Below are 24,061 nucleotides of genomic sequence, written 5' to 3' on the forward strand. Positions count from 1 at the left end.
TGCAGATTTTCTTTGTTGTTTTTGAATCCTGGTTTAAACCATTGAGTCGTCTGTATGTAAAATGTGTGTTTTCTGACTGTGTGCCTTTCATCCCTCTGCCTTTTTACAGTGTTTTTATTTTTTTATTTATTGTTTTTGTTCATGCTTTCTGAGCGTGTGGACTTCCTAATTTAGTGATGGAGTCATGTAGAATAATGAACCTCAGTCAGGTGTCTCCTCTGCCTATAAGAGCAGAGAAGAGCAAGAAACTGCAGCTGCATCCCCTCTACCCCCTTATAAATAATATTGTTTTTTTTAAATAAAAAAAAAAAAACTAATCGTACACTATTAGGCTATGTTCACACTATGTAATTTCCGTAGTTATTTCTGCGGTACTTACGTAGTGCTGCCTTTATAGTATACACTCTGGCCGAGACCCCTAGCAGTGCCGTGAGAAACTGACATATCAGTTTTCTGTGGTCGCTATTCATTGAATAGTGGCCGCACAAAACCCTGTCAGCTCACACAATGGAGCGTGCGGCTCCGGCTGCACACTCCACTGTGTGTAGTGGGGAATTCTGATGCTGGTGCGCACGGATGCGCCCGCATCAGAATTTAGCAGCAGTACCGGCCGGGATGATCTTTTCTGAGACCATCTGTTCCATGACCCGGCCGGGTCACAGAACAGCCGGTCTCACACAAAGTCTGAACTTAGCCTTAAAAACCTATTACCTTTCAGCAGTATGTCCTATTAATATGTTAACATTATTCCTTCCTGGAAACTGGATGTTCATCATATTTTTATCTCATGATTAGTGTTGAACAGACTTGTCGATTTGTCTGGGTTTGGCAATGTTTTCTGAACCCAACCACAAATACAGCTGGTGGCATTCAACTTCTCCCGCACCCGTCCACTCAACACTACTCATGGCAACTCCCATTATATTGTGACACTTTCTCTACAATTTTCCTACTTTTTTTCCTTCTCATTTTAAGGCGATATGATAGCGTAGATTCCAGCGCGAATGGACGTCACGATCTAGAGTCTGCATCAGAATCTAGTCAGCTGACGAGCCGTCATTGTTCCTTAGAAAGCAGGCATTCCCTAGATCTGTCCGATAGGTGGGTCAACCTTCTCGGTGTCCTATGCTGTGTCCTTGGCATGTACTGTGGCTGTGTACAGTGTTGTGGTAGCTGCATGTCTTCGGTGTGGGATGCTGGCTGTACCGTAGTTGGCAGTGTTTGTGTATTTTTTTTATTTTTCATCGGAGGCTTCATCACCTGTCGCACACGCTTGATGGTAAAATGTAAGGTTTCTACAACAGCTTTAAATCTCTGTGAATGTTATTTTTACTTTCGGAACCAATAATGTGGCCATTAACATGTACCTGTAACTCTGAACTCCTGTCTGTTCTTTAGAGACACTTGCCCACAGTGGGCTATTGCCTTGGGACGCTCAGCAGGTTCTGTGCACCAGTCCATTTTTAACTACAAGGACTCATGGACTGTGCACAGGCCTTTCTGGGGGTGTACTGCCTAATGTTCCACTGTGGACCTACTTTTCTCCATCCATGCCTGATCTGAAGAATAGACTGGAGTTCAGCTTTATAGTACTTTGTATCTTTTTATATTGTTTTAGTACTTTACGGTCCAATAGTTTCAAAAACATTCTCCACTTTTGGCCCCTTGTGCACCCACACAATGAAGGTTTAGCTACCTGGTTGTACTAAGGTTAGAAAAATATAGCATTATAGTATTGAGACATTAAAGGAAGCTTCAGTACCAGACAGATTGGTGTTCAGCGGTTTGTTAGAGAAAGTCACCATGTTTTTCTTTTCTGGACAGTGTCCAGAAAAGGGGGGGGGGGGTTCTGTGTAGCTAATTTTTTGACTAAGCAGTTGATTGGTATTGTTTGTTCTTAAAGAGATACTCTGGGCGGGAGGGCTTTTTTCACTATGCTGGGGAGGGAGTGGATGAAAGCAACAACGTCCCCTTACCTCCCGCATCACGCTTCTCCGGTTTCCTGGTTTATAATGTGGCTTGAGACATGACGTTTAAAGCCCGCTTAAGCCATTTAGTGGCTGTAGCAGGATCCCACCTCATAGACCAGGAAGTGGCCACGGGACTGAAGATCAATGCGGGACCCAGCATTGGAATTGGAGAGGTAAGTGGACGTTAGTGCTTTCATCCAGCCCCACCCCAGCCATAGTGAAAAAAGCCCTCCCGCCTGGAGTACCCCTTATAGTTATAGAGTCTTACCATGCAATTCTCCATAGGAAAGAAATAAGCAAATTTTGCCATCTTCCAATAAAAAGGAAACTCTTTTTCCAGTGCCATTTATTGTAGTTTGTGTTTGTAGTTTAGCAATCAGCAGTTCTTGTATCTACAGTATGAAGTTTTCTTTAGGTTTCTAAGAATTCACTAGTATATCTCCTGAACACACATATGAAATCCTTATTAAGCTTACTAAAGCCTTGGCTTTCGCACTGTTCAATCAACTATGATTATAACTGTTGAAAGGCAAAAGAGAATATAGAACAGGTAAAATATATGATGAAAGTTATGATATATTTACATTTTACATGCTCTGTGTATGTATTGTAATATGGACAGTTGCTTCAACTGTTTGGACAATGTTTTTATGTCTTTCATTATGTTTTTTCTTTCTTGTCCTCCCCCCCCCTTCCTTTTTTTTTTCTCCCACTCTTCTCCTTTAATATCTATACACATAGTAGAAATCCCTCTGTAGTTAAAGATAAGGTTAGGATCATTCCCGTTGAGACAGGTTCTGTGGAAAAAGATTGGGAAGACGACTGTGAAGCATTAGGCAAGCAGCTTATTGAAGATTTTCTAAGGGAAAGTCAGAAGAATTGGCATGAAGCAAACCTTTCAAAGAAAAACATGGATACTGAAATGACAGGAGGAGTAGAAAAGTCGACTTCTGTTCGAGACCTTGTTCAGAAATCAGGTTTTAGTCAATACCCAGTGGAATATAATACAATTGATAGGCGAAAACTGAAAAAGAATTCTCGGATAAAAAATAGAGAGAGAGAGGGTAATGGCTTACCTTCAGAAATGAATGTTCAGTCGAAAAAATACGTTTTATGGTCTGAGGCACCCTTTGACTCTAATGACGAACCTGTTATTTCTTTCTATCCAATTTTACGACCTTATAAAAATGGCTTGCTGGTAAAAAGCGGCCGGCGAGCTCATGAGATGTTTAAGCCCATTAAAGATGGAGTCCATGTTAACATCTGCCAGGAACTAGTTGAGGAAAAGCCAGCCATTCTTGGGCACAGTTCTTCCCTTGATACCCTGGAAGAGTATGACAGTAGTGCTTCTGATGGTCAACCATGTTCACCAGTTTCAGATGATGATTTGGAAGAGTTAGCCTTGATCTCACAATCTTGGGCTGGTCCCAGTCTGTTTTATGCTAGTAATGTTGCTCTGAGTCCTTTGAATTCAGATATGTTCAGTAATCTTAACCCTCTACAATCAAAAAACTCTTCCAGAGGACTATCCAGTAAATATAGCTATCCCCACTTTACGTTGTCTCCAGTTGAGGAACCAGCTGAAGAATATGTAGATACAATGGATGAGTTACAATGTTTAGTTGAGTCTGTTTCGGAATATCTGGCTGAAAAGGAAGAAGAAATTAACAAGTTCCATACTTTACCTGTTAGCAAATTGACAAGTTGCAGTGTAGCGAGCAAACCCTTGTCTACTGAGAAAATGGACAATATTGCCAACAGTGAAAGCAAACCCACGTCAACTGAGAAAATGGACACTTTGGCCAATAGTGAAAGCAAACCCAACATAAGTGGTGACGAAAAGTTAGAGTCTACGCCTGATTCATCTGATATAAAAACAACAGTCAACTCTTTGTTTAGCTCATTCACACAGAAGGTCGGCTCCGGGGCCAAGCAAATTACAACGTCAGTGGAAAAAATAGTCTCCTCAGCACCTGAGAAACCAGAACGTCCAATTACCGGGGGCATATCAAAAATCTTTAGCAGTAAGTTTACATTTGGAGGTAGTTTTATGAATGCAAAAAAAAGTGATGATGATAAAATTAATTCTGGAAATAACCAGAAATCTAATATTGCACATGGTACAGGTCCACATCAACAGGATGCCAGCAATATCCAAGAACATAAACAAAAAACATCTCTGTTATCCGCAAGTTACTCTACAATAGGTAGTATTCCTCCCAACAAGCCTCAGCTGAGCAACAATGCTAGTACATGTGATTCTAGGTCTTCTTCAGGCATCTGTAAACCAGAATGTACACCGAAACACTTAATTGTCGATGATTCTCATTCAACTGGTCAGCAGTCTACAGAGAATGTATCACCCACCCTGAATCGGGAAACAAGTGGGGAGTCACCAGTTACTGAAAACAAATTCCATCCAGAACAAACACCCAATGTACCTGTAAGACATGAAAAAATTGACCACTTGCCAAAATCTACAGTTAACACTAAGGACTTGACTATGAACGTTGCCCATAACATTGACCAAAAAACAAACGGAACTGAGGACTTTTCAAAGTCTAATATAGAATTTTTACACCCCTTAAAAAAGTCGTTTAGCCAATTTTTCACCCAGTCTTCTAGCAACATGGAAAAAAATTCAAGCAACTTGGAAAGTTCTCGAAACTTTAAATCCGAAACAGATATTCGGGACAATGATAGTTTTGGACTAGGCAACTTTAAAATCCCCTTTTTCAACTCTTTTAGTTTGACAGGCAAGAAGGAAGCTGAAAAGAAATGTGAGAGCTCTTCTTCACCTAAGTTTTCATCTGTCGACAATGTATCCTCCCAAAAAGAAAGAGAAGCAAAGACGATATATAAAGAAAGTTTTACGAAAGAAATAGGACCAGGTGCATTTGCATCTTTTGACAGATCTGAAATGAAAAATCATCGACCTATATTAAAAACAGATTGTTCAAGAATATCTGATGAGACTCTGAAGGCAAGATGTAAGGTTGCAGACCCCCCACAGTCGAGTCAAAATGAAGAGAATTTTCAACAGCAAAGATGTTTAAAACAAGATGTTACTACTGCTTTCAGCCACAAATCTCCTGAGGGGGGTGTACAGAAATCAATTCAGAATGTAGAAAAAGAATCCAAAGGATTTATATCCAGACTGTTTACTTTTTCATCCAATGAAACCGGATCTCAAGAAAACCTTGTCAAGGAGAGCAAAAGTTTTGAAGAGAAAAAAACGACTGGTGTATTTTCGGGGTTGTTTAGGTTTGCATCCAATGAAAATTTATCCAGTTGCAAAGACGGTTCCACAAATATTTCACCGAATGCTCAAAGTGAGACTAAAAAGGCTGAGGTTTCTGGTGGTCAGATACAGAGTGAGGATTCCGGAATGTTTAGCAAACTCAAAAACCTACTTCCTGTGCAGAAAGGAAGCGAAAATGTTTCTAAACCTTTAGATAAAGTTTCTTGCTTAGATGAACCACAAAAACATCTTAAAGAGGGGATTGAACAGAGACATTTCGAAAGTCGTATTGGAAGCTTCTCGCGAGATGTTTCTGTCCAGTTTGATTCAGAAATCGAAGACTCTGGTTTATGTTGGATGGATGATTTTGAAAATGGCTTCTACCCTGATGAGAATAGTTTAGGCCGGTCCCCAGTGTGTGAAGGTTTGGATGATAACAGAAGCCATTCTAGTTGTGAATGGGACTATGAAGTTACAGATTGGGGTGTAGACATGGATGCCATAGAATCTCCTACGAGTTCTGTGAAGGGAAACAATCTATCAAGTGATATGGTAACAGTAGCTGACGTAAATGGTATAGTTGTAAACTTGTGCAAGAAGGATGGGAATGCGAACATGGATTGGGTATCCTTTGCACAGTTAGAAGAGGGATATATTTATACAAAGGATTCCCGTCCGGGCAATGAGTTGTATAACCAAAACATTGACCTCGTCTCGATACAAACCGATGTCTATAGCTTATATGAAGGAATTCCCCTAGACTTGAGTTTTTCTTCTCAATATAACCACTCCCTTTGGAGCTTGATTGATTATGACACTTTAATTCAGAACGAAAATACATTGTTCTCTCCTGACAATGATGAGTACTTGGAATGGCTGGCCTTGCTAGAATTTGGTTTATGGTGGCAATCTGAAGATGGAGATTGTGGATATTATATGTACAGCGATGGCATTTATGTGTACTCTCTCTTAACTGACCCTACTGGAGAGTATGTCTATGTCTGTGCCCCAGACATAGAATCATGCTTTGACTATGAACAGTATATAGAAACAAGTTATAATATGTCAGACGAAGATGTTATTTTATGTGGATTTAAGGTTCCTTTAAACAATGGGGAGCTTCCTTGGTTTGCTTTAGATGAACAATTAGATAACCAACCCTTAAATAGCCCCCTGGACTTGGCGTTAAATAAAAGTGACCAACTGATGAACTTGGAGACGTTTTCTTACATGTTTGAAGAATCCGTGTACTCTCAAAGAGACCAGCCTGTAGATTTCTCAGCATGCAAGCTTAGAAAACTAAAAGTAGACCTTAGACCAGATGGTGAAAACATCTTTTCAGAAAATTATTCTCTTGACCTCACTAGATGTCCCCAGTGGTGCTCAAAAGTAGAGGTTGCTGATGTGCCTCAGGCAAAGCATCGCCCCAAACAGATTGTGGAGCGGAAAGTTACCGAAACCTCCAAATTAGTTCTTTCCTCAACTGGCAATACCGAACCCTTGTCAAAAAGTGAATCGCAGTCCACTGAAAAAAGTGATGTTAAAAAGATTTTATTCAGTCCTGTTTCCTCTTTATTCTCCTCTCTTGGTGGTCTGTTGAGTAAAAATGAAGACTCTAGTCAATCTCTTGCCACTCGGGATGAGCAGTCAAAGACAGTCAGTAACCTGACTGGAAAGGGTGAAACAACTCTGTCTCCTGATGTTGCTCCCAGCCAGAGATATGTAAAATATGATGACTTTTTTGATGATACAAAGATGCCCAACAAAATAAAACATCCAGTACAACGAACTCCAGATATAAACACATATAATTATTCTTACAATTTGACCAAAGAACATGGAAATACAGACATGCCTACTCCAAGACAGACCTTTCAGGCAAAGGGAAGTATCAACAAGTCGAGCCAACCACCAGCAGAAACCAGTAATAACACCCAACCGCATAGCGAACCTGAAAAAAATCTATTTCAAAGTGCTCTACAAATCTTTAATATTGGTGATAGCAGCTCCAATAAACCCACTACTGATAAAAACACTTCTTCTGGCTTCTTAAACTTTTTCAGGACCCAGATTGATTCAGTAACATCAAGTCCAACTCAGTCACAGGAGAATTTGCATTGTGATTCAGCGCCCTTAGAGGAAAAAAGTAATAAAGCTTCAGAAGCCCCTCCAGAGCAGAAGGAAACCACTGGTATCTCATCAATATTTGGGTCTCTGAGTGATATCTTTAAAACAGAGTCTCTGTCTTCTCCTAAATCCGGTCCAACTCAATTGCAAGAGAATTTGCCTCAAAGTTCAGTGTTTCTAGAGGAAAAACATATTAAAACCTTAGAAGCCCCTCCAGAGCACAAGGAAACCATTGGTATTTCATCAATATTTGGGTCTCTGAGCGATCTCTTTAAAACAGAGCCTTTGTCTTCACCTACATCTAATGAGCGAAGTCCATTAGATAAGTCATCGGAGTTAACCAGAGATGATGTGAAAGCTGATACTGTCCAAACACCAAGAAATAAACTACTGAAGAAACAAGAAACTATTCAAGACACCGGTTTAAGAACCTCCCCACCCTCTACACATGACTTAGGTCGTAGTGTTTCTGTAAGTACCCCAGTACCTAGAGAGTATCCAGAAAAAAACAGTACGCCTACTGCGCCTTCCTTAAACCAATGTATTCTGCCCGCTTTACCATCTCAACAGTCTGTTGAACCAGAATTTGTGTGTAAAGAACAACCTGTAAAAGTGTCTGGAGGTCTTCAAGACCAGAAACCAGAGCAACAAACCAGTACACCAATAGGGGACAGTCTATCACAGACAGCCAGCAGTATTTTTAATTTTTTCAGTCGATCAAGTAAACCTGAACCTTCCCCTGCGGAGGTATCAAAAAGTCAAACCAGTGAGCCAGAACCCCAGAGTCTATTTAAGATACCAACTTTTTTCTCTTCAAGTAAGCCCAGTGTTAGCGAGAAACCACCACCCAGTAACAATACCTTTTCTAGCATTTTTGGCTTTTCTTTGTTTGAGGAGACAAAGACCCCCGATTCTGCTATGACCGTCAGAACCAGGGAGGATGGTGTTAGAAGTGCAGCACAAAAACAAAAAAATGTTCCAGATTTTCTACATGCCCAACCACACAAGGAATATAGAGAAGGTACAGTTCCAGTAGAACAACCAACTTTCCATAAAGACACTTCAATATATAATCCAGTAGTTAGTATAAACAGTCAACTTATAGAGTCCAATGTGCTTGATGGTCAAATACCAGATGAACTATATATTTCTACTGATAGACCAGATCTTGAGTCTTGGCAACCAGACAATGATTTATTACCGGAAGATGGTGAAGTTGAGATAAATTATCAAGTAGATGAGTTCCAGAATGAGGGTCTAGAGCAAGAGGAGTGTGAATATGGAAGCAGTAAGTCAGAGGAGCTAAGTAACTATGTTGATGATTCTGCGAGTGAACCATTTGGTTATCTTCCGGAAAATGTTAGCCAAGTTAATAGTTCTGACCACACTGACAGCGAAGTGAATAGTGTAACCGAGCCTTGTATTGAATGTACACCCCCAGTTCCAGAAATGTTTCCTACTGTGAGCATGGACAATGACGTATTTGCTGCTGTTGCTGAAATTTCAGATGACTCTAGCTCTGTCCGCCGCGAGCAAGAACCTTTATTTATTGAGGCTCCAAGCAGCTTTGGAGCAGATAAGGAAATCCTATTAAATTCCCAGGGCGATGCACCCGAATGTGAGACTAGTTTCATTGACTTACACTTGCAAAAAGATGAACAAGCTACAAAGGGATATGAATTTGTTCTGGGTAACTTGGGTCCTTCACAACCGGCTAAAGATGCATCTGCTTTTAAACCTTTAGATCAGCCTTCCCTCACAAATACATCTAAGGAGCCTGAGCAGGAAAAATCTGTCTTTGACTCTTCGGTTGAAATGTTCTCAAGCTTTGTGTCAAAAATCAGTGTGTTTTCTACAACGTCCAGTGAGCCCCAGAAAAATACATCCAACTTCTATTTTACCCCTCAGTCTTCATCATCATCACAGCCCAAGAAAAGCTCATTATTCGGCTTCTCCTCTTCTCCTCAGACAAGTACGTTTTCTAGTGACTTCTTTGGTTTATTTAAGTCCTCTAGTGATGTAATCAATAAACCACCTGAAGCAATGGTGCCCTCAAATAGAAGTCAGCCCAGATCACCCGCACAGGCAAACAACGCTTTAATAAAACAAACCGGTTTTGACAATGGGCAAGCTCCAGTTTCTAATCCGCCTGCAAACGAAGGTGCCAAGGTGGAACAAAAACCTGTGTTGACAGCTGAGACTCGTGCTCTGTCCAAGGAGTTTGTCAGTGATGACTTTCAAACTAATGACCCCAGTACTTTGACAGATAGTGAAGCTAAGGTGCACCATTTAGAAGAAGAACACCCAATGGATACACCCTTCAATCTCCTTCAGCCATCTGATGATGGCTCTCTTAACAGTAGGGTAAATCATATGTCAAAATCTCCTTCAGAATTAGCGCTAGTTACCAATGACCCTTCTGTAGTTTACCCAGAGGTGAGTCCCCCTGGATCATTAGTTAAACAGCCATCCATTCCACGGTCATCTTCCCCTGATATAGGATTGACTTCAAATACCCTTTTAGCGGAGTCAAGTAAAGTACCGAATGCAAATAGTCGTTACAATAGCCAGTCCCCTGTATTTGGGAAAATCGAATGGTCTCTAGCTTTGAAGGTGGATTCCGAGAAAGGACCTCCCAACGTTGACTTGTCCCGATTGCCTGTGCTCCTCAAAACTAGCGCAGACGACTTATCTCTCAAAGAAACTGAGAATGGTGCTGTTTATTCTGATCAAGACTCAAAAGAAGACGGAGATGCAGTAATTCCCGGGCAATGCCTTTTACAAGCCAAAGAGACATTGGATATGTGTTCTTTCCACTCTGAATCCTCTAGCATTCTAACTAATTTATCAGATGAGCCTCAAACCAAAGAGCATACGGTTGACCTAAGTCTGAGTCCCTCGCCTTGTTTAGATATTACATTAGGAAGTCTGGAAATAATGTCTGCAAGTTCTTTGGATGATCAAGATCAGTCCGACGCAAAACCCCATGTTCTCACGTCAAGCGCTAAAGTCTGCACTGCCCCATTGACCAAGGGGAAGGCATCGAAACTCAATAGAAGAGAACCAAGGCCAGTTATCTGGGCATAATAAATGGTGTCCACCATGCAGCCATTTATAATGCACCATAGACTTGTTGCTGTGTTGCTTGTTCTAATGTAGTGAAGTTGCCTGCTATTCAAGCATCATAGTCTTAGATCCTATATTTTAGTTTGTATGTGTGAATATGGCAATTCCGCCCTACAGTCCTTCTTTAGCGACAAAAAATGTTTGGTCAGCCCTACTTTTGTGTTCTTTTCCAAGTTATAACACCAACACCCAGTTTACCTGACCCCCCAATAATTTTCATCACCAGAGTGGGTGAAAATCATGGATGGTCGAGGTCCTAGCCCAGGGACACACTTGATGACCAATGTAGGAGGACAATCTGCTAGCTTATTTCTTATTCATAGGCCTTTAAAAATCTACAATGGAAGTTCAAAGTGCCCTTGTCTAGGAGCCTTCCCTTGTTCTTTAGTGATGTCTGTTTATTGAAGCTTCGATGTCTGTGCTCGTCTTGCTTTATGTACCTAAATTATTCGTAAAGAGGGTATTAGGAAAATGGTTGTCTTCATTAAAACCTCGGAAGTTGAAAATTTCAATGACTGCTCTATCAATCACATCTATGGTAAATGTATTCATGTGAAACTCTATCACTAGTCAACCCATTCCTCCAACAGGCAAACAGTGCTACCTTTAGAAGAGTGTGTCCCAGCCTTTCCATCTACGACTGTTGCAAAACTGCAACACCCAGTATGCTTGGAGATTCACTTGATGTACAGAGATCTCGAAAAGCCCCACTTTGGGAGAGCTGACTTTACTCTTTAAAGCCTTATGTTTTTCCCAAAATGTGGCATCCGAGTTGATCTTTGTAGATAGTATACCGAGCAAAGTAACCTCATTTTCTTGGTGCCCTCTTTAGTATTATGCTTTTTATCCTAGTAGGCTGTGGAATTTTTGAATGTAAATCTGTAAACGGTGTACGGTAAAATAAGCAGAACACTGGATTAGAGAGACTTACTATTGAATCGGATACGAAAAGTCAACTGAAATTGAGCATATACTGCACAAAGCCATCTTCTAGGCAGTCTCTGTGTTTGTGGGATCCAGCCCCCAGATCAGTCTCAAGTTGGCACCAGCTATGCTTGAAATTTTATTATGGCAGAATTACGGCTCCAATAAGGAGCTGTATATTGAGGTTAGTCTCCCCATACAGGGATCCATGGTCCACTCATGTGAAATTAGGCAGATATAAGGGTGCCCATGCATGAGAGGCACCAAAATGTCTCTCTCCGTAGAAGACATTCTTTTGGTGGATCCTGGACCCTTGGCATAGCAGTGTATTGGGCGAGTCTAAAGTCTCAGGAGACTCTTCTATTTTTAGAAACAAAAGGGGAAAATGACATATATGAATACCCCAGTAAGTTATGGTGGAAGAGGCCTGTCTTTTAGGCTATGTCCAGAGCGTGGTCGCCATCTTAAAAGCTGCCATATTGAAACATGCTGAAGTTTTGCCAGTGGGAAGGTGGTTCATGTAGCATATCAAAGAAGACCAGAGTTATCTCAGAAATAGATTGCTGCAACAAAGTTCACTTGCAGGTTCATAACAATTGGGGTCAGCACCTTCAGCTCTTTGTTCAGCACCATGGACAGCACGTCAAATATCTGTGCAACACAGTTAACCTTCCCGGTTGTTGTTGCAACTTTTTTGTGTTATTATCTTTTAGTGTTAGTATCTTTTGGTGTTAGTATCTTTTGAACCACAAGATATTTGCGATTGACTTCCGAGACAATTCTGGTCCTTTTTCATACACTACATGACCAAACTTGACAAACTTGATGACGAAGATGGTGACCATGTTCTGGACATAGCCCCCTCACCCATTACTTGGGTGCTCAAATGTTTCCCTTTTCGTTTGTAAAATAAAAGGCTATCCTGAGGCTTTCAACTCTGTGTGTATATATGTGTGTGTGTGTGTGTGTGTATATATATATATATATCATCCACCTTGGACGCCACACTGCCTCACATATATAATCTACCTGTGTAGCAATATTATTAATTTATAATGATAAAAGATTGTTCTACCGTTCTTCTAAGCGTTATCCCATGTCTCGGTGTAGAGACGTGCGTGTGTCACGTTAATTACATCCATGCCAGATAACATAATGGCGTGCTGTCATGGATGGCAGCAGACGGGATCCATTATTGCATGTGTCACGGGAAACGTGGGAATTAGTTGCTCCATTAGGGCTGCTTAACTCTTCACAGTAGGTTTTAACTGGGCCATGTCACATCATGTAGGCCAGAAGTTTTGTTTTTTTTAATCTTTTTTTTTTTGTTTGCTAAGTTGCATGATTGGAAGTTTTATTCTTCATTCATATATATCCTGTAGTGATGGACTGTGCAGAGTCTGATCACAGCGTACTACAACAAACACAGCATGCACTGCACTTTACCTTGCCGGCAGGAGCTTCATAATGTTAGGTTGTGCATACTGAGAGCTGACGGTAAACCTGCAGTATTCTGAATGCAGCTCTGGATGTTATCCGGTTATATAAGAAAATCATTACAAATTCCAACAGTGTTCTGCTGTTTTCCCTTACACCAGGGTTTTGATGTTATGTTGGTTAAAGGGGTTATCCAGCGAAAATCTTTTTCTTCCAAATCCCCTGGTTTCAGAAAGTTATTTAGATTTATAATTTACTTCTATTTAAAAATCTTCTGTCTTCCAGTACTTATCAGCTGCTGTATGTCTTGCAGAAAGTGGTATATTCTTTCCAGTCTGACACAGTGCTCTCTGCTGCCACCTCTGTCCATGTCAGGTACTGTCCAGAGCAGCAGCAAAATCCTATTAAAAAACCTTTCCTGACAGAGGTGGCAGCACTGGAAAGAATACACCACTTCCTGCAGGACATACAGCAGCTAAAAGTATGGGAAGACTTAAGATTTTTAAATAGAAGTAAATTACAGATCTATATAAGTTACTGAACTCAGTTGATTCGAAAGAAAAGAAGATTTTTGCCGGAGTACACCTTTAAGGGTTAAGAGTATTCGATAAATGATTGGTCTCTGATCCCTCCGTCCCCACAGTCCTGCTGGGAGTAGTCGGTACGGCTCATCTGGCAATGTCAGCCAAGGGAGCTCCCAGCTGAGCGATTCCGACCATTACCACGTGAGTCTGCAGTCTCTGGACATGGAAGAAGAGCGGCACGATGCGAATTACGGTTTCGGTGGTACTGCTACTAGGAAAAGTGACCAAGAGTGGTACAATGGCCACGAGCCGAGGAGGACGGGAGAACCTCCGGGAGGAGTGGCACAACCTGAAGAAGTGGCCGCCAAATCACCTCAAGAGCTAGAGCGAACCAAAGACATTCAAATGGAGAAGCGGGAGAGGTCAGTATAATCCGCTTATTGCTCCATAATGCTCACTCTCCTTTGGTCATGTGCTGCTGAGGGGTTTTCTGAGATTGTATCACACCTGAGAGACTTAGATACACTGGCCAAACAAATAAGACTAAAATACACTGATGCACCAATATAATGTTCCAAATGAAAGTCTTAGATACACTGATTCTGAGGCACACAATACAAGCTTAGATACACTATGCATATAATACTATACCATATATGTAGTAGATAACCTGGGAGGAAAGGCACATATATATGGTCTCTATAGCACTGTATCACACACCAGATGTTTAGATACACCAACGTACAGGTATCACTCATTGAGAGTGTAGATACACCAGCTTATTACTTGGTTCAAACATAAGAGGAATAAAATCGACTAGACATCACGTTATCTTAAAGGGGTCCACCAGCCGAAAAATCTTTTAAGTCAACTGGTGTCAGGAAGTGCCAGAGATCTAGTCTTCCAGTACTTATCAGCTGCTGTATGTCCTGCAGGAGGTGGAAGTCTGACACAGTGCTCTCTGATGCCCCCTTTGTCCATGTCAGGAACTGTCCAGAGCAACAGAAAATCCTCATAGAAAACCTCTCCTGCTCTCCAGACTGAAAAGAATACACCACTTCCTGTAGGACATATAGCAGCTGATAAGTACTGGAAGACTTGATATATATATATAGATATATATATATCTATATATATATATCTATATATATATATCTATATATATATATATATATATATATATATATATATATATATATATATATATATATATATCTATATATATATATATATATATATATATATATATATATCTCAGTTTATATAACTTTACAGATAACTTGTCTACTCCTTCCAGCATGGCGACCTATATCTCTGTGTGTTGTTAGGCTCTGCTGGGAGTATATTCCATCATTACCTCATTGTTTGCTGTCTCAGAGCACCAAGGCACAGGGTGCCTCTCTATTATAGAGGTGTCTCTCTAAAATAGAGGTGTCTCTCTAAAATATTGGTGTCTCTGTAGTATAGAGGCGTCTCTTCAGTATAGAGGCCTAGTATAGAGGCGTCTCTCTAATATAGAGGCCTAGTATGTAGGCGTCTCTCTAGTATACAGGTGTCTCTCTAGTATAGAGGCATCTCTCCAGTATAGAGGCCTAATATAGAGGCATAGTATGTAGGCGTCTCTCTAGTATAGAGGTGTCTCTAGTATAGAGGCTACTCTCTAGCATAGAGGCGTCTCTTCAGTATAGAGGCCTAGTATGTAGGCGTCTTTCTAGTAAATTGGTGTCTCTCTAGTATAGAGGTGTCTCTTTAGTATAGAGGCCTAGTATAGAGGTGTCTCTCTAGTATAGAGGCATCTCTGCAGTATAGAGGGCTTGTATAGAGGCATCTCTCGAGTATAGAGGCCTAGTATAGAGGTGTCTCTTTAGTATAGAGGCCTAGTATAGAGGTGTCTCTCTAGTATAGAGGTGTCTCTTTAGTATAAAGGCCTAGTATAGAGGTGTCTCTCTAGTATAGAGGTGTCTCTTTAGTATAAAGGCCTAGTATAGAGGTGTCTCTCTAGTATAGAGGCGTCTCTGCAGTATAGAGGCCTTGTATAGAGGTGTCTCTCCAGTATAGAGGCGTCTCTCTAGTATACAGGCCACTCTCTAGCATATAGGCGACTCTCTAGTAAAGAGTCAGCAGAAGTTGTGCGCTGAGCCTCCCAGTTCCATCAGTATTCCTGAAGCATCCATAGTAAACACACACCCGCTCGCTGCATTTACAGAGCAAGATGAAAGCTTTCTGTCCGAGATTGTTCCCAGCATCAGGCTTATAATCTAATAAAGGATATGGCGGAGAAGTACAGTGCCGCACATTTATTCCTGATCCGGCCGTGAGCCGCACACAACCCACAATGCAAAGTTATTATACGAAATTAGTTCCAGCATTAGCAGTGGTGTCCTGCAGCCGAGCCCGGCCTTCCATCCCGCTGCCTCTATATACAGATATAAGGGGAGATTTATCAGACATGGTGTAAACTGAAACTGGCTCAGTTTTCCCTAACAACCAATCAGATTCCTCCTTTCATTCCTCACAGACTCTTTGGAAAATGAGAGGAGGAATCTGATTGGTTGCTAGGGGCAACTGAACCAGTTTCACTTTACACCATGTTTGATAAATCTCCCCCATAGAGTTCACACAAGGTACAGACAACGGCCATTGTTGTACTGAAAATTTCATATAAATCAATGCACCACGGCCGGTACTAATTAACATGTCAATTATTTCTACGTCCGTTGTTCTATACACTGTGTGAGTGGCGGCTGTTGTTTGCATTGACTTTAGTGCAACACGTTTAACTATGAAAATAACGTCTGTTGTTTTAACTGAAAACAACGGCCGTTCTTTTGGTAAAAACTACGTTGAGATAACGTAGCCTTAATCTGTATAAGATAAGGCGTCCACTGATCCCGATTAACACATTTTAGTTCTCAGCCATAATTCCGCTTCCATCCTGCTGGGCCCTTGTACTATGTGTCATCCTGCAGCAGGGGGTCCGTGTAGAGCTGCACATCCCACACGTGGTGGGAGGACAGGCCAGTTGGCGTGATGGATGGGAAGAAATTTAGGTGCATTACGGCTTTGGCTATGTGTTTATACTTGTCAGAAGGAGCAGAAAAGCCATTACTATGAGCAACGTTGCTTCTATTAACATATGGTGTACGGAGGAAATCACCCAACCGTGACGTCCCTGGTGCTCTCCATAAGTGTCTGCGATACTGACCCTCATTGTGTGTCCATTACAGTGCTCCCCTTAACTGTGTCCTCTATCCTCTTGTTCCCCCATAACTGTGTGTCCTCTATCCTCTGGTGCCCCCCATAAATGTGTATCCTCCATGGTGCCCCCACATATCACTGTGTATCCTCTATGGTGCCCCCCATCAGTGTGTGTCCTCTATGGTGCCCCCCCATATCACTGTGTGTCCTCTATGGTGCCCCCCATCACTGTGTGTCCTCTATGGTGCCCCCCCCCATATCACTGTGTGTCCTCTATGGTGCCCCCCATCACTGTGTGTCCACTATGGTGCCCCCCCCCATATCACTGTTTGTCCTCTATGGTGCCCCCCATCACTGTGTGTCCTCTATGGTGCCCCCCCATATCACTGTGTGTCCTCTATGGTGCCCCCACATATCACTGTGTATCCTCTATGGTGCCCCCCCCCCATATCACTGTGTGTCCTCTATGGTGCCCCCCATCACTGTGTGTCCTCTATGGTGCCCCCCCAAACACTGTGTGTCCCCTATGGTCCCCCCCCCCCCATCACTGTGTGTCCTCTATTGTGCCCCCCATCACTGTGTCTTCTGTGGTGCATCTCCATGACTGTGTTTCCCCTATAGTGCCCCCCTTACTGTGTGTCCCCTATGGTGCTGCCTATGGCTGTATTTCCATTGCAGTGCTACCCGTGACTGTGTGTCTGCCGCAATGCTTCTTATGTCTGTGTTTTCTGTGGTGCGGCCCATGACTGTCTATCTGCCAGGGTCCTTTCCATAAAAGTCATTGTATATCTGCAGTCAATGTCTGTGCCACACAAAGCTCTATTCCGACAGGTGACAGAAGGGCTACTGCCCATGTTGTAATATACCTTATCAGAAAAAAATGCTTCTTTCACTCAAATTTGCGTTATATTTACCCAGTGCTGGATTCACAGCTTACACTACTTAGTATGACTCTGTAACGTCCTTCATGTTGCTTTTTCTTCTGAGACTGAGCTATAGAAATATAGTGGAGCAGGATCCTCTCTACTGTGAGTGCTGTGTAGTCTCCACCTCTTATCTCCCTATATTGTAGCGTTCAGTACAGGGCCATAGCTATAGAGGGTGCACAGTTAGCAGTAGCAACCACATCCCGGTGCCATAAGACGTTAACATTCCTATAGCCATTGCTCCTGTGTTGGGACATAGGTATAGCGTTCACATATCCTTACAAGTTTCTCATATTTTCTCCCTTGTATAGCTTCCAGGAAGATGTCGGTCCTCCTCCCTTCTCCCCCGCCAAAGCACGCTGGCTCCGAGCTATCAATAAAGTCCGGGTACAGATAAATGAGGTAGGAACAGAACGCGGTGTTATTGTTTCCTGTTTGTCCTCCGCTAGTCAGAATGTGCTAAAAATCATCAGCAGATGACATGTGAAATGTCACACACAGCGGGGATCGCCAGCACAGAACGGAGCTGCTCCTTTACAAGCAGCATCAACCTGCTAACAACCCTGCTGGGCCAAGAAGGATATCACCCTCCCTGCCGGGACATCAGCAGATGTTTTATCACAGCTGCTCTGCCTTGTTTCATAGATAACAATGTACAAATAATATACCTAAAATGTGGAGTCACTTTATATTACTTATCCTGTACTGGTACTGATGTATTATACTCCAGAGCTGCACTCACTATTCTGCTGGTGTAGTCACTGCATACATACATTACATTACTTATCCTGTACTGATCCTGAGTTACATCCTTTTATACTCCAGAGCTGCACTCACTATTCTGCTGGTGGGGTCACTGTGTACATACATTACTGATCCTGTACTGATCCTGAGTTATATCCTGTATTATACACCAGAGCTGCACTCCTAATTCTGCATGGCCTATCTGAGGTTATATTTCCATATTATATTTATAGTGTGACTCCTCTTTTCTGTAGATTATAACGTAACTGAACGCTGATGTTCCTGGGTGACGTACACAGCCCTGATGGTTAATTTACTCAGATCTGGCTTGTAAAATAAGGTTATAGTGTGTAATTCTGTGCATGTGTGATCTCCATGAAAGAGGCCTGAAGCAAAGATCATCCCTATATGAATATTTATAAGCGGTAACTCTTCTAAGCAGCTTATCAGACATAGCTGTCATGCTGTAAGCCTTAAAGGGTTTTTTCGAGGAATTTTATTGTTTCGTATTAGAGAAATAATTGGGCTCATTAGAAGCCGCAGCAACAATCGGCGGATTCTGCCTCTGATCTTTGCTTTTATACAGCGGCCACTAGTGGTGGAAAATAGTACTACACGTCGGCCATTCAAACTAATAATCACCCTTGTTATTCATGGACGGGTCAGAGTCACCATTGTAGAAGCCGCTCCTTATTAGCCAGCAGGGATTGGAAAATGTCTGCCCTTCTACTGTTGCAAAACTACAATTCCCATCATGCTTTGGCTGTCCAGGCGTGATGTGAATTGTAGTTTTTCAACAGTCCATCCATAAATAGGAACTCTAAGTAAAGGAGGTTGTCATATTGAGATGTTACCCAGACCCCCAATCCCTTTTATTCATCAGGGGACTTCCCCTTTAAACGCCTTTTAAAGCACTGTCATATTTATTTTATTAAATTTTTTTTGTAGAAATCAATAGTACAGGTGATTTTAAGAAACTTTGTAATTGGGGTAATTAGGCAAATCTGCCATTATCTGCATTCAAAAAGACTTACCTCAGGCCCCACCCCCCTCCTCTCTCTCATTCACTGCTCATTATCAGGAAATCTTGACTCTTTTACATCAGTCGCCCTGTGTAACCTATGGAGAGGGGAGGGGGAAGGAGGGAGATTAGTCACCAGTAGACAACAAACGGTTACACAGTGGGAACTGTGTGAAAGCCGGTATTCAGAGGTCAGAGTGGTCAGTGCTGACTTCAGAGGAGATAGCCAGTGATGTAGCTGTAAATTAACTCTTTGTTGTCCGGTTTTGGTGCCTCATCTCCCTCCACCTTTCCCCTCTCCATAAGAGAACCATGGAGACAGGGGGGAGAGCTTCAAACTGCTTTTTCATGATAAAAATGTATTTTTCGGCTAATAAACTCAATTACGAAGTTTCTTACAATCACCTGTACTATTTATTTCTGCAAAAAAATAAAATAAAATTTAAACGGCTGTGAGACTTTAAGTTTGTAGCATTGAATACCTATGGTGGTTCTTCTTGCTCAGATAGGGTTAACCCTGTGGCGTGTGTTCCCCATAGTTATGCGGCATCAGGCAGCCGGAGAGGCAGATTGCTCATCGCTCTATAAACCCTCCAAAGCTGATTTGCTTGCTGGAAACGTAAAATAATAATTTAGCGATTACCGTGCGCTTGTCATTCTGCAAAACCCAGCGCAAATAATAATCATAATGATAGAAAAGAGTCTCCGGGACGCGGCGGCGGCAATCTGTGACTACATGACGTCTGTGCTGTACATGATGTGTGATTTACGCAGAGAAGGAGAAAGCCCCACAGTGCCGCATACATGACATGCTGGAACTTGTAGTACGACGCCATCTTGCTGTCCTTGCTGGCGTTGAGCAGTTTCAAGGATTTCTCCACTGATCACATTATGGTGGTAGGTTTTTTTTTTTTTACATTTTTTTTCCTTTCTACTTCAAATTAAAGGAATTGTCCACAATTTAAAGAAAACAAAAACATAGTTGCTTCCTCCCAGAAACAGCGTCCCTCTTGTCCTCAGTTTGTTTGTGGTATTGCATGTCTGTTCTGTTGAAATGAACGAAGCTGAGAGATAATACCACACACAACCGTTTTGCGTGTCTTTCTAACCTTGGATAACTTCTTTAAAGGCGTTGTTCACTCCCCAAAAAATTTATTTCAGACCAACTGGTGCCAGAAAGTGTCAGAAATTTGTAATTTACTTCTATAAAAGAAAAACTCCAGTCTTCCAGTACTTATCAGCTGCTGTATGTCCTGCAGGAAGTGGTGTGTTCTCTCCAGTCTGACACAGTGCTCTCTGCTGCCACCTCTGTCCATGTCAGGAACTGTCCAGAGCAGCAGCAAATACTTATAGAAAACCTCTTCTGTTCTCTAGACTGGAAAGATTACAGTCTAGTATTGGTCTTATTGTGCCTGTTTAATCAGCTCATGTCCCTATGATAACTATGATGGTCTCTGCTATGACCTGTATTAGTCCAAATCCTGAGCAGTCACAAGCTTCTCTTCCCTCAGCGTCTAATAAACCTTTACATGGTCATGGGGCAGAGCCAATCGTATTGTTTTCCTGCAGCCGCGGGCGAGCGAGCGAGGAGACAACCTCATTAATACGATTTTGTAGAGTCCGTTCAGTAATTGTACAATCTACATGGAGCAGGAGATGTGCCAGGCCGGGGGACCAGGGGCCGTGTCACTACACCGAGGACCAAGACCAAAGCCATAACAATATTGTTAGATATAACCCACCCTCCTCCCAATTGTTTCCCATGGGACAAGTCTCGCTTTTAAATAATTTGTCTTTGAGCTTTTTATTAATTTTCTTAAAGGAGACCTGCCTATTAGTGTGTGTGTGTGTGTATAATATATGTACATATAATATAATAATATAATTCTAAATATAATATAATATAATATATACATACATTATAAACTGGTTGTGCTGAAAGGTCCATATGACTACTCTCACTTATCTACCTTTTTCATGATTTTGGATCATGACCACGTTCCTATTGCAAAACTGAACCAAGGAGAAATCAGAACAGGAAGTGTTGCCATAGGATTTGGCACCAATATAGTAGATGGAACTTCTCTTCAGAAATTTGCTTAAGGGTGCGTTCACACTTACAGGATCCGCAGCAGATCCGCAGTGTGAACGTACCCTAAAGAAGAGAAAATCCCAAATTTGTAAATATGATAAGAGGTGACAGAGGAGTCATGTGCTGAGTAGTGGACTTGTATAGCGGGAGGAGAAAAGTACCCAGCAGCACAGAGTATTTCAGTAAAGCATTGGAGCAATCTTGTAGGCGGAACAAAATTCTTAAAGGGGTTCTCCAGTGTTCGAAAAACATGGCCACTTTCTTCCAGAGACAGCACCGCTCTTGTCTCCAGGTCAGGTGCGGTTTGTAATCAAGCTCCATTCACTTCAATGGAACCGAGTTGGAAAACCTGCACCCAAACTGGAGACAGTAGCGGTGCTGTCTCTGGAAGAAAGTGGCCATGTATTTCTAACCCTTGTTAACCCTTTTAAATAGAGAGACAATCAGAGCCTCCTGCACAGAGTATTTCAGGAAGAGAGTGTTCTGATCTTTTTGGAGGCCACAGCTGGTGCTACAAGCTAAGTAGAGAGAGGAGCAGAGGTCCCAGCAGCACAGAGTATTTCAGGAGAGGAGTGTGCAGATTTTTTGGGAGGTAAGAGATTGAGACCTACATAGTTTAAGAAGGAGGATTCGCTCAGTAGAGGAGCTTGCTGATCTTGTCTGAGGCCACAGATGCCTACATATACATATATAGACAAAGGAGCATAGTTCCTGCAGAAGAAGGTGAGCGGCTATTGCACAGTGTGTTTCAGAAGTGGCATGCATTGATCTTGTAGGACGTTACACTGATCTCTATGGGACCTACTGTATAATTTTATCCAGAGTCGTACATAGGCCTCTTATATTGGAAGGTACCCTGCAGCACAGAGTGTTTTAGAAGCCAGTTTGTTTATTTTGTGATCCTTACACTAATGAATTGATGATGATACGGATGTTGAGGATGGATGATAAGGATGATGGTGATGGATAATCATTATGAATGGATGATAATGATTATGATGGATAAGGCATGGAGGAGGAGGAGGATGAACAGATGAGGATGAATGGATGGATAATGAGGATGATGAATGGATGATGAGGATGGTAATGAACTGATGATGATGATGATGATGATGCCTTAAAGTAGCCAGGTTCCCCCACTTTATATGGTCTATTCCTATGAGTGTTGTACAAGTTTTTTTTAGTCCTTTGGTCCGTCCCAGCTGTGTCCACAGTGTGCAGGGTTCCTGTATTACTTAGTTTTGTCCCAGCTGTGTCCCCAGTGTGCAGGGTTCCTGTATTACTTGCAGGGCACAGTCTTGTCCCAGCTGTGTCCCCAGTGTGCAGGGTTCCTGTATTACTTAGTCTTGTCCCGGCTGTGTCCCCAGTGTGCAGGGATCCTGTATTACTTGGCCTCCGGCACAGTCTTGTCCCGGCTGTGTCCCCAGTGTGCAGGGTTCCTGTATTACTTGCAGGGCGCAGTCTTGTCCTGGCTGTGTCCCCAGTGTGCAGGGTTCCTGTATTACTTGGACTCCGGCACAGTCTTGTCCTGGCTGTGTCCCCAGTGTGCAGGGTTCCTGTATTACTTGCAGGGCACAGTCTTGTCCTGGCTGTGTCCCCAGTGTGCAGGGTTCCTGTATTACTTAGTCTTGTCCCGGCTGTGTCCCCAGTGTGCAGGGTTCCTGTATTACTTGGCCTCCGGCATAGTCTTGTCCTGGCTGTGTCCCCAGTGTGCAGGGTTCCTGTATTACTTAGTCTTGTCCCGGCTGTGTCCCCAGTGTGCAGGGTTCCTGTATTACTTGGCCTCCGGCATAGTCTTGTCCTGGCTGTGTCCCCAGTGTGCAGGGTTCCTGTATTACTTGCAGGGCACAGTCTTGTCCTGGCTGTGTCCCCAGTGTGCAGGGTTCCTGTATTAGTCTTGTCCCAGCTGTGTCCCCAGTGTGCAGGGTTCCTGTATTACTTGCAGGGCACAGTCTTGTCCTGGCTGTGTCCCCAGTGTGCAGGGTTCCTGTATTACTTGGCCTCCGGCATAGTCTTGTCCCGGCTGTGTCCCCAGTGTGCAGGGTTCCTGTATTACTTGGCCTCTGGCACAGTCTTGTCCTGGCTGTGTCCCCAGTTTGCAGGGTTCCTGTATTACTTGGCCTCCGGCACAGTCTTGTCCCGGCTGTGTCCCCAGTGTGCAGGGTTCCTGTATTACTTGGCCTCCGGCATAGTCTTGTCCCGGCTGTGTCCCCAGTGTGCAGGGTTCCTGTATTACTTGCAGGGCACAGTCTTGTCCCGGCTGTGTCCCCAGTGTGCAGGGTTCCTGTATTACTTGGCCTCCGGCACAGTCTTGTCCTGGCTGTGTCCCCAGTGTGCAGGGTTCCTGTATTACTTAGTCTTGTCCTGGCTGTGTCCCCAGTGTGCAGAGTTCCTGTATTACTTGGCCTCCGGCACAGTCTTGTCCTGGCTGTGTCCCCAGTGTGCAGGGTTCCTGTATTACTTGCAGGGCACAGTCTTGTCCCGGCTGTGTCCCCAGTGTGCAGGGTTCCTGTATTACTTGGCCTCCGGCATAGTCTTGTCCCGGCTGTGTCCCCAGTGTGCAGGGTTCCTGTATTAGTCTTGTCCCGACTGTGTCCCCAGTGTGCAGGGTTCCTGTATTACTTGGCCTCCGGCACAGTCTTGTCCCGGCTGTGTCCCCAGTGTGCAGGGTTCCTGTATTACTTGCAGGGCACAGTCTTGTCCCGGCTGTGTCCCCAGTGTGCAGGGTTCC

General features: G+C 42.8%; 1 protein-coding gene across 5 annotated transcripts in view; it reads left to right on the plus strand.

Annotated features, from left to right (window-relative positions):
- UNC13B (unc-13 homolog B) overlaps positions 1-24,061 on the plus strand; it is a 246,172-nt gene that overhangs the window by 89,170 nt on the left and 132,941 nt on the right. For 3 of the 5 annotated variants that reach the window (XM_069963314.1, XM_069963313.1, XM_069963316.1), the window contains 3 exons: positions 976-1,101; positions 13,469-13,771; positions 17,785-17,875. In XM_069963314.1, coding sequence (XP_069819415.1) covers positions 976-1,101; positions 13,469-13,771; positions 17,785-17,875 — 520 coding nt within the window. Of the gene's footprint in view, positions 1-975; positions 1,102-13,468; positions 13,772-15,982; positions 16,033-17,784; positions 17,876-24,061 lie in introns of those variants that run through there. The other 2 variants (XM_069963315.1, XM_069963318.1) reach the window with 2 other exon arrangements.

The sequence above is a fragment of the Dendropsophus ebraccatus genome, chromosome 3 (assembly GCF_027789765.1).
Source record: "Dendropsophus ebraccatus isolate aDenEbr1 chromosome 3, aDenEbr1.pat, whole genome shotgun sequence".
NCBI lineage: Eukaryota > Metazoa > Chordata > Amphibia > Anura > Hylidae > Dendropsophus > Dendropsophus ebraccatus.